General features: G+C 37.6%; 1 protein-coding gene across 1 annotated transcript in view; it reads left to right on the top strand.

Moving 5' to 3' along the window:
- Positions 1-12,764, top strand: part of LOC101859962 (conserved oligomeric Golgi complex subunit 2) — a 23,747-nt gene extending 10,983 nt beyond the window's left edge. Inside the window, exons 13-19 of the mRNA XM_013086953.2 lie at positions 1,166-1,235; positions 2,276-2,482; positions 3,569-3,644; positions 4,699-4,844; positions 5,726-5,862; positions 8,472-8,646; positions 11,495-12,764. Of these exons, the coding sequence (XP_012942407.1) occupies positions 1,166-1,235; positions 2,276-2,482; positions 3,569-3,644; positions 4,699-4,844; positions 5,726-5,862; positions 8,472-8,646; positions 11,495-11,590 (907 nt within the window). The 3' untranslated portion in view covers positions 11,591-12,764. The remainder of the gene's footprint in view (positions 1-1,165; positions 1,236-2,275; positions 2,483-3,568; positions 3,645-4,698; positions 4,845-5,725; positions 5,863-8,471; positions 8,647-11,494) is intronic.
- The last annotated feature ends 2,251 nt before the right edge of the window (positions 12,765-15,015 follow it).

Genomic DNA, 15,015 nt, shown 5'->3' with positions numbered 1-15,015 from the left:
CTCTGTTCACACACACACACACACACACACACACACACACACACACACACACACACACACACACACACACACACACACACACACACTCAATCACACACATACACATACAAAAACACACACACAAACACACTCATGTGCCCACAAACATGCCCACACACATGCCCACACACTTGCATGCATGGGTGTTCTTCCTTCTGTGCTTTAACTCACTGACCACTGGCCCCTTTCACCAGTCACTAGCACTGAGTACTGGCATTTTTGGGGGTATTTCAAAATGCCACCACAATCTTATAATTACCCTTTTGTAATTATTTTTTGACACAGTAATGTTACTTTCAAACTTAATCTTTTGCAAAAAATTTAAGTTGTCTAGGTCTTTAATACTTTAATTTTTATTTTTGTTTAAAAATTGGCATGAATTTGATTTTTAGAAAAATTTCCAGAGATGTGACACAATGAAATTCACAACAACAACAAAAATAAAAGTTCAAAGTGTTCTGTTTTGATTTGTATCCATGTGTGAGTATTTGCTGAAAATGTAAAAGCTGGTCTGTGGGTTTATTCAGACCCCATACACTGAATTACATGAGACAGATGTAGGGAACGAAGTTGTGGTTTCTTCGAGCGAACAACAACACCAGTAGGCCTACTTGTGCTAGATCTAGCCCTAAAGCTACGACTTGGGCCGTGTTCAGGTTCATATCCTGGGTCCTAACTATCAGGCACATCATATCCTGAGTCACTAGAACTAGCTAAACGAACAGAAGTATCTTCTTGTTCATGCGACCGTTACTTCGGCGCGACTGTCGGATTACTATCAGCTGTATAGAAAAAACATAGCGAGAGTTCCGATTAGGTCAACCCCAAATGAGGTGACTGTCCTTCACCTTCAATTAGTTAAAAGTTACCACGAAACTTCCGCCAAACTCGACACGAAACGAAACAAGTGGCAAAACTAGCACTGGAGTCCATTCCCGTACATGTGACGGGAGCTCAAGATACAGAATAAAATTGCAAAGTCCACCCCGACGGCCCGCCCCGTACCTGTGACGGGAACCGTAGTCAGTGAGTTAAAGATTGCTGATACTTTATTCCACAATATTTCCGCTTTCAAGTAAAAAGTTTACACCATATGTTTTTCTTTGTTTCTCATCTTTCCATGCAGGTTCTTGAAACTAAATTTCCAGCTGTTGTCTCGTTATACTGTGTGGCTGAATGAAGTGTATCAAGAAGAGGTATGTTGGAGTTCTTTACTGGCTTGGGCAGTTTATGTCTCAATGTCCAAAGAATGCCTGGCGTTTTGGCACCTGTTTATAAGACATCAATTTGCCCTTATTAACCACCACCGATCTATGAAACTTAGCATGCAAAAAGGCTCTAAAACATACTGCCCAATGCGAAAGAAATTTTAAAGATATCTTAAAACCTCTTTAAATTGAACAACTAGGCCTAGATCTTGATCGGTAAATTTCTGCCACTAATCTTTACAGCCTTTCTCTATCTACCACTAAACTCTGAATCCTCCACTTAACATGGGTCTGTATCGCTGTCATCTTCTTCAGCACTTGTAAAATCTAGTTCCGACCTGGTGCATTGACGTATTATGGGTTCATCAGTTTGAAAATGTTCTGAGGTTTAGTCGCCATTGTGATTAAAAGCGTTTAGGGTAATCCAGAAATACAAAACAAAATTTTATTGTTATTAAGGGATATAAAAATACCAATGCTCAATTGACTCAAAAAGGACAGCAGTTAACATACCTGTGAAAACTAGCCCCGAAATGCATCTGGTAATAGTTGAAAAAAAGTTGGAAACTCAAAACTGAGGAGCTTCGGGAATAGCAGTTGCCCATTTATCGATTTTACACAAAACACTTTGGATGTGGTAGCGAGTGGGTTAAGGGACACCTACTGTAAATGCTTCTGTGAAGATTGCTTTCATTGGGTTGCAATCTGGTTTACCAATCTAATTTGGGGATTGCTTTTTCTTTTTTTCTTTCTGTACCGGTATTTGATCTCCGTAAGACGACTGCTGTTGCGTCAAGATCATGTTTACACGGGGCCACAACCATGAGATAGGAGAAAAATGATTGACCTTGCATATAAGGCACATGGTGTCAGCTTACAAGACAACATTTTTTTTCGCAGTCCATCCTGTTGTGAACTGTTATGCCCATGACATTAACTACAAAGTATGTGTTTGTTATTTTAACATTGGATGACACTTTTTCTCTCCGCCCCCCCCCCCAATTTTTTCATGTTCTTTATTTTGATAGGTACAACGCAAGTCAGACTCAACAACTGAGTCTAAAAACCGATCATCTACACCAGACCGTCTGGGCACCCCCACCTCTGACATCACAGGTGATCACAGCGGGAGGACAGGGTCCCCCAAGACTGTTGTGGAGTTGCTTCTCATTGCTCCCATCACAGCTGGTCAGATTGTGGCACTCATGGCAGATCTAGATACTCTGAACAAAAAGGTAAGTTGTGTGTTCTCTTGTAAACTTTCCTTGATTTTTAGGTGGAAAATTCTGGAGTTGTATGTTGTTTTAAGTCCAGGACCAATAAGAATGTTGTGGGTTGAGGTGTTTTCCAGTTGTAGTCAAATGGGTGAACAGAAAGTTGTCTTTTTTGTGAGTAGGAGAAAGAAATTGTTGATGGCTCTGTTGACGAAAAGGTTTTTTTGTGGAACTGAGCTGGCCTGGCTTTTTTAAATCTTTCATTTTACTGATCAGCCGGTCTTCTCATTGTAGCAATGCTTATATCAGAGTATTTTTTGTTGTTAGTATTTGCATCCCCAAAGCTTGCATTTAGGATCTGCTCCCATGAGCCAGCTTTTGTTCCTCTGAGACATGTTGATTTTAAAGTCTCAAAGCACATGCAGTGACTACAGAGCCCTACTTTTATGACACCGGAAGTGGGTGTGGGGGGGGGGGGGTCCAGTGGCCGATGGATTAGCTAGTTTAGGGAAAGAAATAAGGTCAAGCAATTTTGGTGACTTTATTTTTATAGATGAATGTTCCCAGGGGAGTTTCTTTGAACAAATCATGTTAACCTCAGTGTGAGAAAAGATAGGACACTGGACTGTTGCAGTCAGAGATAATGTATTTATCAAATTTTTTGTACTAGTTTGGCCGTCATGATTTCTGTGATGCTGTAGTCTCAAAGTTATGTAGTGTCAGAGTTATTTCATTTAAGCATTATAATACATGCCATTGCTCTCCCAATTTGTCCTTTTCTTTTGTATGAAAATGACCAACTAAAAAAATTATGTATGTTCAAATATCTCTCCCCTCCCCCCTCCCATCATCCCTTATGCCCATCCCTTCCTTCATCATTAGTCTCCGAAAGGTGCTTTGACTTCATTCTTATGAAACGCGACGGGCTAAGATGTGGTTTCTGCTTTAAAAAAAAAAAATGTGCCTAGTGTATGGATTGTTTAGTTCATGTTCAGTCTCTGAAAGTACTTATTGTCCACTCTCAAGGAAACACTGGATGCTAAATTGTATTCTATATCTTGATTTAACAGGGAAATGTTTGCTTATTTTTTTCCTTTGTTCTCAAAGGTATCGCTTCTATTTGATGAGAAAATATTGCCCAAACTCATGGCACAAGGGGTCGAGAGCACTGATGCTATCAAAGGTAAGCTTAGCTTCATGCATATGTTGTGGTTGATTCATGATATTTTATGGACAAATTTCGTGTATTTACCTCAAATTTCTCTGTTTACAATGCTTTCCACAATTCTGGGTTGCTTAACTTTATAATGAGTTTGAAGACAGATCTTCTACCTTTGGAAATTGATGTCGCATTTTATGACTCTAGCTGTGGTTCTATCTTTTTTTTTTTTCCAGATTCAGGCTGTCTACATTCTTTTGCTGTAGAATGGCTAAAAAAAAGATTGTTTGTGTTACTTTCCCAAACGGTGTCAGTTTTTTTTACAAGATAATGTTTTAGAGAGTCAAGACCTTTGCCTGAAAAAAAAAATAATCATTATCACCCCAGCATGTGACCAATACCTGGTTTGGCTTTTCAATGCCACTGCTGGCAAATATTGCTTCTTCCTACAGATGAGGTCGCAAACCTTAGTTTATCGCAAGATGTTCACATAAGAGCTAAAAATATGCTTACAGTCCTTATTTAGGAATATTGACTCTGCAGAGCCTGTTACAAGATAGTTATAAATTCTAATTCTCACTTTTTGGAGATGAAAGTAATATTTCAGCAGAAAGGTTTTGAGAACTGAACCAGTTCTATTCTTGTTTGAATCAAAACATTTGAATTAATAAGAAATGAAGCACTTGTGGAAGGAACAGCAAATTTATATTTCAAGGAAAGAAACAGGAAATTGTCTCCTCATGGAAACCGTCATTAGGCCCCTTTTGATGTGGGCCCTTGAATGAAAGGGAGACAAGACAGCTTGTGACATTTTGTGGTCTGTGCAAGAAATCGAATCTTTAGTTTTTTAGTAAACGTTTGATGGCGCTAACAACAAAGATACGTTGTATAAGTGATGAATATAAGATGTGTTATTATAGGATGACAAACAAAGAAAGAAGGAGGGGAGAGAAGGACGATAGATGTTTGATAAAGAAAGAAGAAGCAAACCACACCAGAGCACCCACCAACCACCACATACTCAATTCTGTGCCCATCTTTCCGACATTTATAACTTTGTGCATTTTGTTTCCTGCAGCGGCTCTGCTGGAAGCAGTCACTGAGGCCGGGGCCTGCAGGCCCAAATTTTGGTCCATGGTCACGGAGGACATCGTGAAGAGATGTGGTGCATTTCTCACCCAAGTCAATGACATTCCTCGTCTGTACCGGCGCACGAACAAGGAAGTGAGTCCCACTCTCATTTTGCCAAAAATTCCAAAAATACACGTAGAATTTTTTTTTTCCAGTTTCAATACTTGTGTTCAGTTGTATCGAAATGATGTAGTCTAAATAAAAGACATTGCTGAGATAACCTGACCGTTCTATTTCTACATTTGTGTTCCTAGTAAATGAATTTATGCATAAAATCAATTTTAAATATGATTTTGGTTCCCTGCACTGTAGTCAAAATTTTGAATGACAATCTAAGTTGATGTAAATCAAAAGAGTTTTTTATTTCGGTTATTTCAGCTGTGCGGTTTCCTGTCTAGCTTTATTTCACTTCTTTTTTTTAAATGAATGATTTTGCTATTTCTAAACTCTTGCTTTTTTTTTCATGTAAACTTCATTTTAAATTTTACATAGATTTGCTCTAAATACTCCTTGTTAAACAGTTTTTTAAAGACTATTGGCAATGAAAATGTGAAATTTTACTGTCTTTGAATATATATTATATATATATATATAAATTATTAACCCTGATGAGCATTTAGGTTTCCTATCATGCAAGCTGATGATTAATTAATGTAAAGAGGAAAAATGTGTTCTATGTTACAGTAAGTGAAAAGTTTTAAAATCTAAGAAATTTCTTGTCTCAGACATTGTCCAGTTGTTATCATGTTGTCAGAATCTGTCATTGTGAAAACAAACAAGAGAACATTTGATCTTTTAAACATGTTTCTTTGTTTTCTTGATCTTAACTGGTCATTTCTTCGTGAGTCTTTGAGAAAGGTATGTCTATTTTTATACTTTTATAATTTTTTTGCTTTTGATTATTTGAGATTTGCATGATGGTTTTAAAGTCCCCAAAACATGTCAATTTTGAACTGTTTTGTTCTTTTGTGCAGGTTCCCACAAAGCCGTCAACATACCTGTCAGGGGTAGTGAAACCTTTGACACACTTCTGTGAAGAGCATTCAGGAACATTGAAAGAGCAACAGAAACTAGAGTTTCTGACTCATGTGTTCATCAGCTTGGCCAAGCAGTAAGTCCTGAAGAATTTGTCATGTCTGAATATTAAAAATCAGGAGGTTAAAAAATATATAAATAAATATTCATGTGTTAGTGTTGTCTGAGTGATATGATTAAGGTTTGAAATTAATTTCCTGAAAAAAACAACGTGTGTCAATACATAGTTTTAAATGTTTTTTTCTTTTTTTTAAAGCACGATGTACAGATATTTGATGAAGCTTTAAAGAAAGAATAATGTAATTTCTGGCATACATGGCATTGAACAGTGCTTGCCTCATTAATATAGTTTCACACAAACAAGGCTTCATTTTATGGGTTCTAGAAAGAGTCTAAAGGTGTAGTTATGAGAGTTTGGTGAAAAAAAGGGTAGTATTTAATGCTGTTAGTGTAGGGTAAGTGATGCATGCAGTGATACCAAAGGTTTGTAAGAGTGGTCACTGGAATGCTTCATGGTCTGATGGGGAATGAACATGTCCAACTTAGACTCTTGCTGGTGCCCTTGCTCAGTTTCGTAATGTGTTAAAAAAAAAATTGTGAATCGATTTACTCTCGTTGACCTATCTGATATGATCTATATATATATTTCAGACCTGCCACTCATCCCGATTTAGTCGGGGCATCCCGATTTTCCGGATTTCGATCGCGTGTATCCCGATTTGTTGTCTCAGTCTGCTGTTGTGCCAGATTTTTCTAAAAACTTACTCTGCTTTCCTCTATATCGCGGGAAGCACCCGTTAAACTTTTTGTCAGTAGGAACTTGGAGCACTATTTCCCGAACTATCGATGCCCGATTTAGTAGTTGACCCGCCCCAAGTTGTGTTTGATCTTTGCCTCCGATGATAGCCTGATAACTGTTACAGTTTGGGACAAGCAAATAATCAATAATATTCGTAGTTCCGCTGTTACTTTCAAAACAAGTAATGTGTGAGGTCTGGTAACTGCGCTTCACATCAAACACTCAGACAAGCGACAGTCGTTCTGACCCTTATACAACTACATGTAACTGCGCTGACAAGACCAACATACGGCCGTTGTCGTTGCTTTAGTCAAAACGCATTTTGAGGGATAAGCGATTTGTTGGTACATTTAGTCGGTCGGCTGCTGTTGTTATCCTAGAAGTAGAATGACTGTCACTCATCCGAGTGTTTTGTGTGAATGCGCAGTGAGTCGGACCCATCTGTAAAATTGATTTAATCGCGCATTCGCATCACGTGACATGACTTTGACGTGTTGCGGCCGTGTGAGTTCTGCGTTTGGGGGCGGTCCGTTGACGGGGTCAACTTAAGTTCATGTGTTTTGGGACTTATTGGTGTGTGTGTGTGTGGGGTGGGGGGGGGGGTGCTGTTAGACACTTGGACCAGGAGTGCTTAACGTGATGCACGCATGCACACGCGCGCACACGCACACACACACACACACGCACGCAAACAAACAAAGACACACAGAGGGCATATGGGCCTTGTACTTTATGGACATTCCTGGATAATGTTTAAGTCAGCTTGGTGATTTGCTGTTGATCCCGGTTTTTTCACCAAATCCCGATTTTTCCCCCCCTGAGATCCTGATTTTGAGGTTTCATAGAATGGCAAGTCTGTATTATAACTGCATCATGCTCGAAAAATAGAATATACTCTCATTTACTTGTACTTGGAAAGGTCTGGATTGATAACAACAACAACGACCTGGATCGATATTGCTTGAAAAGGTCTTCAAGGGACACTCATGTTTCAGTTACTTGCAGATGCAGAAAAAGAAGCATGACTGAGTCAGTAGTACTTAGTTCTCTGTTGAGAAAATAAGTAGGCCTACATAAACAAATCTGTTCCCTTAACACTTTCCCTACCACGAGCCACATTCCTGGCCTCCTGGACGGAGAGCCGCAAAATACGGCTCGAGTGACTCGCTATCTATTCCAATCCAGTAATGAAAAGACACGAAGTTCTTGGCCAATCCATGTTTTCAAAATAATGGAATAGACTTCCTGTTAGCAGATACTGAAGAAATTATGAGAGACGATTTTTAGTCATTTTAGGGCTTTTTTTTGTCCCCTTCGAAACGTAAATATGAGGAAAAAAGCGCTCCCCTGACTTCAGTATGTGTTTCATATTTTCACTTCTATCTTAGGTACAGATACATAACTTTCAGCATTTCTTTGCATTACTTGAGGCAACCTACTCGGGAAGTTTGAATGATGCTGTTGTTGTACTTTTTTAGATATGACCTTTCAAAGCTGGAAAATTGTTGATTTCATGACACCTTCGATATTGCATAATCACTTTTTTAGAAAACCCAAAGTAATATAATTGAAATAAATCTTCAATATTGTATCGCCATCTGATAGATTATTTTTTAACCTTCTTTTTGATGGGCCATATGATATGGTTTGTGTGATTTAGTTGGATATTTTGACATTTTCCTTTGGCGGGGTAGGGGCGTAAAAATAGGTCATGGAAAAGCCCAGGGCCAGTGGTGGATTTTGGCCTGGTAGGAAAAGAGTTAATAGCAAAGTATTAAGGACAAGGGGATGAATTAGGAAAATTGTCACATTTTCTTTGCATTATCTTGTTTCACCTCCTTTTTTTCTATTGTTACCAAGTTTAAAAACTTTTAATTTCTGTTCAGGTTCTCTGAAGTGACAACTGAGGTCTTGACGTCCACAAGGAAAATGGAGGAAAGTCTTCGTCGTCTAAGGAAAGCCCGTGGGGGAGAGAAGGAGAAGGAGAAATCAGGGGGTGTCAGCGATTCGGACAAAATCCGAACTCAGATCATTATAGACATCAACAGTTTCCACGAACAGGTAAATATTTCTGGAAGACAAGTAATAGATTAAATATTCTGTGAAAAAAAAAAATCTTCTTATAGTAGCCTATAATGTGCACACCTCAAAATTTTTATTCAGACTGATGTTGCCTTTGTTTTTGAATATCAGAATCAGGCAACAAGTAATATGCTTACTCGTATAATTTATTTAATATATAACCTCTTGGTTGAAGAAATACTGTGATATATTAATTAAATAATGCTCTTCAAAGGTACTTTTCGTTTTTGCAGTGTTTGAAATTGACACTGGTGAGAAGCATCGTGCAGTAAACTGTTTTTGATGTATTGAAAATTTTAATCTTTAACTCATTCGCTACGCTGAGCCATAGGGGGGGTGGCGCGGCTAAAGTGCCGTCAGTACGCTAAACCGCCCCCAGCGGCTCGAGAACCGATCTTCAATTTTAGTTTAGATTCTATTCCAATCCACATACCCATGTTAAAATAAAGGTCATAATATAATGTTGACTTCCGGGTCAAGCATTTCCACTGAAAATCGGAAATTTAGATTCAGTTTTGAAACGCAATTTCGTAGTTTATTCGACTTTGTTTTATCGCGATGCCAAAATTATAGCCCGGACACCAGTCTTAGTAATTTTACACTACAAAATCTATCATTATTTTGCCCGCTAAAGAAATGTAAGACTCTTTTTTATAATATTGATACGATTGGACTCATATTGCCAATGCACTGTTATTGAGAAATCAATATTTTTGAGTGCTAGATCTAAATTGTCATAATATATTTTTCTCTACAAAATCACTACTTTTTGATGAAATTACACAAAAAGTGCCACTCAAGACAGGTATAGGTTTATTTCAAATGCAATTCTGAATAATTCCATATGAGATACGAGAGGGGTTTTTTCTGTTTGTGATCGTTTTTCAAGATTATAAAATGTTTTTTGTTTTTTCAATATCGGATGTTATGTTCAAAATGTACAAATATTATAGAATGTAGATGAATAACTGCAAACTTTTCAGTGTTTTCCAGTTCTATATTCATTTATTGTTATTTTGATGTATCATTTGACTAGGTGCAAACACATTTTTTGAGGTTCACCAAAGATTATTAATTTTTTATTTTCAAATTTTATCCATATCCAATCAAAATTGTGTTGCATAATCGTCTCTTACAGGAACCAAAGTTGAAAAATACATAAATAAACATTACAGATGTATTCTACAAATAGGTACCAGAAACTAAATTTTCAAAGTAGCTGTATGCCAAATTTATCTGTTCCATTTGAAAGGCCTATATCCACTGAGCATTTTGGTACCATTCTTTAACCTGTCAGTCAATTTTTAAGAAAATGGTAGTTGTTTAAAATTTGATCAAATTTGTTAAAGTCAGTCTCTGGCTGCAACCCCAAGTTTGACAGACAATAAAAGAGTACCGAGTGCTCTAAACATCTCCACATTAACAGAGTACAATCACTATAACAAATATATGGAGCCTAATTTTTTTCAAGACTGAGATCATTACAAATCAGTATTTTTATCACTTCAAACACGATGATCTGTCGTTATTTCAACAAAAACACCGAGCGTTGGCGAGCGAGTCGGCTTATACTGTAGTATACCCCGCGTGCGGGGTCATGCTTTTCGAGTCTCACGTAAGGATTGATAAAGAATAATTCCAAGCTGATTACTTTATTCTAATAGAAAATATACTGATCTTTTTATTGATAGCTTTTATAAGCCGTTATTTTACATATTTTGTGTAAAAAGTGACCTTAAAACATTTTGACAGCATTTTTAAAAGCTTTCTATTTAAACGCCAAAGGCCAAATATATACCACGGAAAAGCCCGTTTAAAGCTCTACAGTTCTCCGCCAATGAAAAGACGGTATTTAATCATCGCTCGTTCCACGAAGCATTTGAATGCACGCATGTCAATTTTTGAACCGGCCAACCATGCATTCCGACCGCGAGGGGCTACGCTTTCGTCAGCGATTCTCCAGCTCCTAATAATCGGACATATAAACAACTTACACCATTGTAACGAGGAAAAGCTGAACTTTTACAAGGTGTACGGCATTTGGTGTTTTATAGCGAAAGAGCAAAGAAACAGCGATCGGAATTATCCCGATTTCACCGATACCACGCGGTCGGAAGGCCGCGAGTGCCCGCAAGGCCGTGTTTACGCTACCTACTACAAACCATACTGAAAATATTGATATATAATACGTTGATATTTATCTGAATTTGTAGCCCTAAAGACCTTTTAACTGCCCATTAGTCATCATCTCATTCGCCCTCCCGAAAAAAAATTCGTCCACGAGCCGAAAATAATACGTAGCGAATGAGTTAAATGTTATTATAGAACAATTTCAGTTCGATTCATTCGTGACATGACTGTGAACAACTCTTCTTTCAAGCAAAATGGAAATATTTGTTTCCAAATTATTACTTGGAAAGCTATTTTTTTTAGAATTCTGAAAGTTTTTCCGTAATTTTTTATTTGATCTGAATATTTGCATTTTGCCTTCATGGACACATATTTGTGCATGGTCTTGTAGCCAGTTGAAAGTGAAAGTTGTACTTTAAAAGTGGCTGAATATGAAGGGCCTTTTTTCCCCTGTATTTTACTTTTTGTGCAAAATTCAACTTGTTACCACAAACTGTAATTTTCCTTCCTTTTGCTTAGAGTTAGATTCATTTCTCTTAACAAAAGATTACATTTCATTAGTATCAGAACTTGATTTGTATTTCAATTGTCACTTTAAAAAAAAACCCAACTGTTTTCTCTTTATGTTTCACAATAAAGTGTCACAATGCTTGTTCATTTGCCTATTCACATAATATCTTTGTTCTGTTATTGCCAGATGAAGCAGCTGGGTCTACAACCAGTGAGCATTGATGGTTACTCAGAACTTGTGTCCCTGGCAGAAGAAGCCCAGACAGATATAGCAACCTCTTGATGTCTACTGTCTCTTCTCTAAAAGATTATTGTTTAAGAAAGAAAGAAAAGACGTTATTAGCTCTTTTTTTTAAAGAGAATTTTCCTTCAATGTCTTGTACAAAAGTTTACTGTTGGTACATGATAACATTGTACAAAGACACAACCATTCAACAAGTATATGATACTAATGGGCACATCGTTGTTGATTGCTATAGTGCAGCATGATCTTGGGTTGTTTTATTATGGTTTATTATATTGTTCATAATGTGTATATATTCTGATTATCCTGGTTTCTCTTTGTTGGTTTGCAAACACAGCTTGTGATATATTATGTCCAGTGTAAATTTTATATTGCCCAAAATTGAGTGCAAATATTTTGAAAAACTATTTCAAACTAGTAATGTGAAGATGTAGTAGCTAGTTAACTGAGGGATGCATTATCAATATCAATCATTAATAAATTTTAATACTATATAATAAGAGCTGGTTGAAAGGAACAATGTGAAGGTGGGATTGCTATATTAAGTTCGGTACAAATCTGACTATATAACCCCACTGTTTTACTTGGAAAAGCTCAAAATCTAACCTTCATTTTCTGCATAAAATGTAACCACCTTGAAAAAAAAGAAAGTACATTGTGAATGGCACTTACTGATTTGCTTCATGCCCAATGGTTTTTCCAGCCACAGTCCAATGTGCAACAAGCAATAGAATCTAATACTTACTGTCACATCTTTTGTCTCTTACAAAATAATATTCAGTAATGAATGAGCCAGATGTTATTCATGTGTGCACTGAAGGTGGTACATAAATATATGGAATAGATTAGGATCAACAGTAGTCAACAGAGAGGTTCCTTTTGCCCTCCCTTTTTCTATCGCTCCCTCACCTTTCATTCGCTTTCCCTTCTTACCTATTCACCTATAGATAAGCTTTATTTCTGTGCTTGTGGCTTGGACAATGGGTATGAAACAAGCATGCCATAAACACAGAGCTCTGAAAATTAAGGGACTTGGGACTTTTGTTATCGTTGATTTTCTTTTTTCTTCAGTATCAATGTTTGATAATACAGGGGAACTCTCTACGAGGTCGCCTGACCTGACCTTAAATCTCGTTGAATCCGAGTGTTCGTTATAGCAAACATGAGGTTTTGTGTAGATAATTACAGGCACTGAGCAAATAATGTTTAAAGAGAATTCACAAGTAGTGCCTGCTATGCGTGCATATTATGAGCTGTGTAAAAAAAAAGACAGATTCGTTCAAATGCACACGCCTGTGTCATCTCGATTGTTTACCAAAAAGTTGTGTTGCTGTGTAGAGCTTAGCATACGGCACCTTTTGATTCCATAGACCAGCGCACGATTCATTACGTAGATCTACGTCAAGACTAGCTTATCATTGTAATAATGACGAGTTGCTGAGGGGGGAAAAAAAGACTGGGTGCGACGCATTTTTTTTCTGCGACGTTCAACGCCCGGACCGCTAGTGCCCCCACATGCACACACAGCCACACGTGTGCAGGCCGCCCTTCCGACCCCAACACAAGCCAGAGTAGACATGTGCGCGTGCCAACAACGCATGTGTTAGTATGAAAAAAGGCCGCTGATTGGTCGCATGCAATCGGCTAAGTGAATAATGCCAATGGTTCACGATGCAGGAGCAATGATGGTTTCCGGGAATGGATAAAGTTTGTTGTGAGAGAAAAATGAGCGAAGCCACGTCTGCCGGGGCTGTTCACCCAGGAAGCGACCTCGTTGAATCCGAGCTCGCTGATTTAAGTGCTCGTTGAATCCGGGTTATTTTTATTGATTTTAAAGAAGAAAAAAAAACGGGCAATCTATCTCATCTCTTTGAATCCGAGTTCTCGTTGAATCCGAGTTCCACTGTATTTTAATTTGCATTTGTATAGCACATATATCCACTCTTTACAATAGGCTCTCTCTGTGTGCTTTACAACCATTATTATTACTGCACCAGACTTTAGAATTCAGGAACATTTTCGGCTTTGTTGGAAACATTTAGTGCACGTTGCAGATAATCATGCTTAAACTAACACTAACAGTTTCAAATACAACGTCTTCAGATGATTATTAGAATATTACCGGTAATTTCATCATTTTCGTGAAGTGCCAGCATTTCTCTATAGACTATATGTTTCCATGTTGCTCCTCTGGCCTTGCATGACATGAACAGCTTGTGGCAGAAATACTTTCATGCTGTTGCATAGTCATGTCTAACAGTTTGTATATATATAGCACAGGCTAGCACGCATGTAGGCCCTACCAAAATTGGTGGGATGCATAAATCTTCTCTTTATGTACAAACTTTGCTATGGATGTCTTTAGTTCATATATCATGTATGAGGAAAGAATGTGGGGCCTGAAAGTCAGCTCACTATGTGTGTGTTTTGCCATATCATGTTGGCTATGTACGTGCTAGACTGTAGATGAGAGTAAAAGAATACTTTTGGTTATTCTTGAATTTTCATAGTAAAAAAGAAACTGAATAAATTTCCAGTAACATAGCATAATATAGACGACATTAGAATCTATACATGATAACTTAATTTTTCTTTTAATATATTTTATGAAGTCAGTTTTGGGAACAGTAGCTGCAAATAAAATAAAGGTGCCAATGAGATTAAGTCTTTATCTCCGTGGGGGGTAAACCCACTACGCCGGGCCCTTTTTTTTATACTAAATCTAAAAATGACAAAAACGTCACTAAATGGGTCCTTAAATAAAAAAACAAGTCAGCCTATTTTGATAGTTTTTCATCTAATGAATGAAATCCCCTGTTCTCGGCAATTGCAGAAAACTAATTTGATGTCAAAGTCAATGTGCCCAAGCCGCTGCCAGCGGCGCACTGGCACAGGGGTTCTGACCATGAGCCGCTGGGAGCGCCTTGCTGGAGACAAAGAGTTAAAAAGAACCCAACTTTCCAAGCATGTACTTTTGTTTGCAATGACACAGAAAATATAATAAACTTTGTTGAACATGTAGCCATTTAATACAAAACTCCTTTCACCACAAAAGGATTTCAAATCCCCGAGTTTTTTCCCCACCTCTTTTCTATGCATTGCACCTTGCTTTTACATGAAACCTGCTTAACAAGAAGAAATTCTTTGGTCCCACAAGGTTTGTGTTTTACTGTATTCCTAAAACAAAGTGGGTTTTTTTTACCTTCTCAGCTTGTGGCCTTGCTTTTTTGGAACATGTAGTTTGTTGTCTAGAATAAGACATGGTTAAACTTTATGGGCTTGTATTTTCTTTGTACTGAATATTTCAATGAATCAGTGAAGTGTTGATTCACAAGTAGCTCTACTTTTGCTTTGAAAAACCTGCACTATTTTTAGTTTGAGACTTTGAGGGAGTCACTAGTTTGTTTTATGGTGTTTCAAGATCATTAGATGAAACCTCGATTTTCTCAACACAGCTCTTCCCC

This window comes from Aplysia californica, unplaced genomic scaffold, assembly GCF_000002075.1.
Source record: "Aplysia californica isolate F4 #8 unplaced genomic scaffold, AplCal3.0 scaffold00525, whole genome shotgun sequence".
Classification (NCBI taxonomy): Eukaryota; Metazoa; Mollusca; class Gastropoda; order Aplysiida; family Aplysiidae; genus Aplysia; species Aplysia californica.
This window is presented reverse-complemented; position numbering and strand designations above follow the sequence as displayed.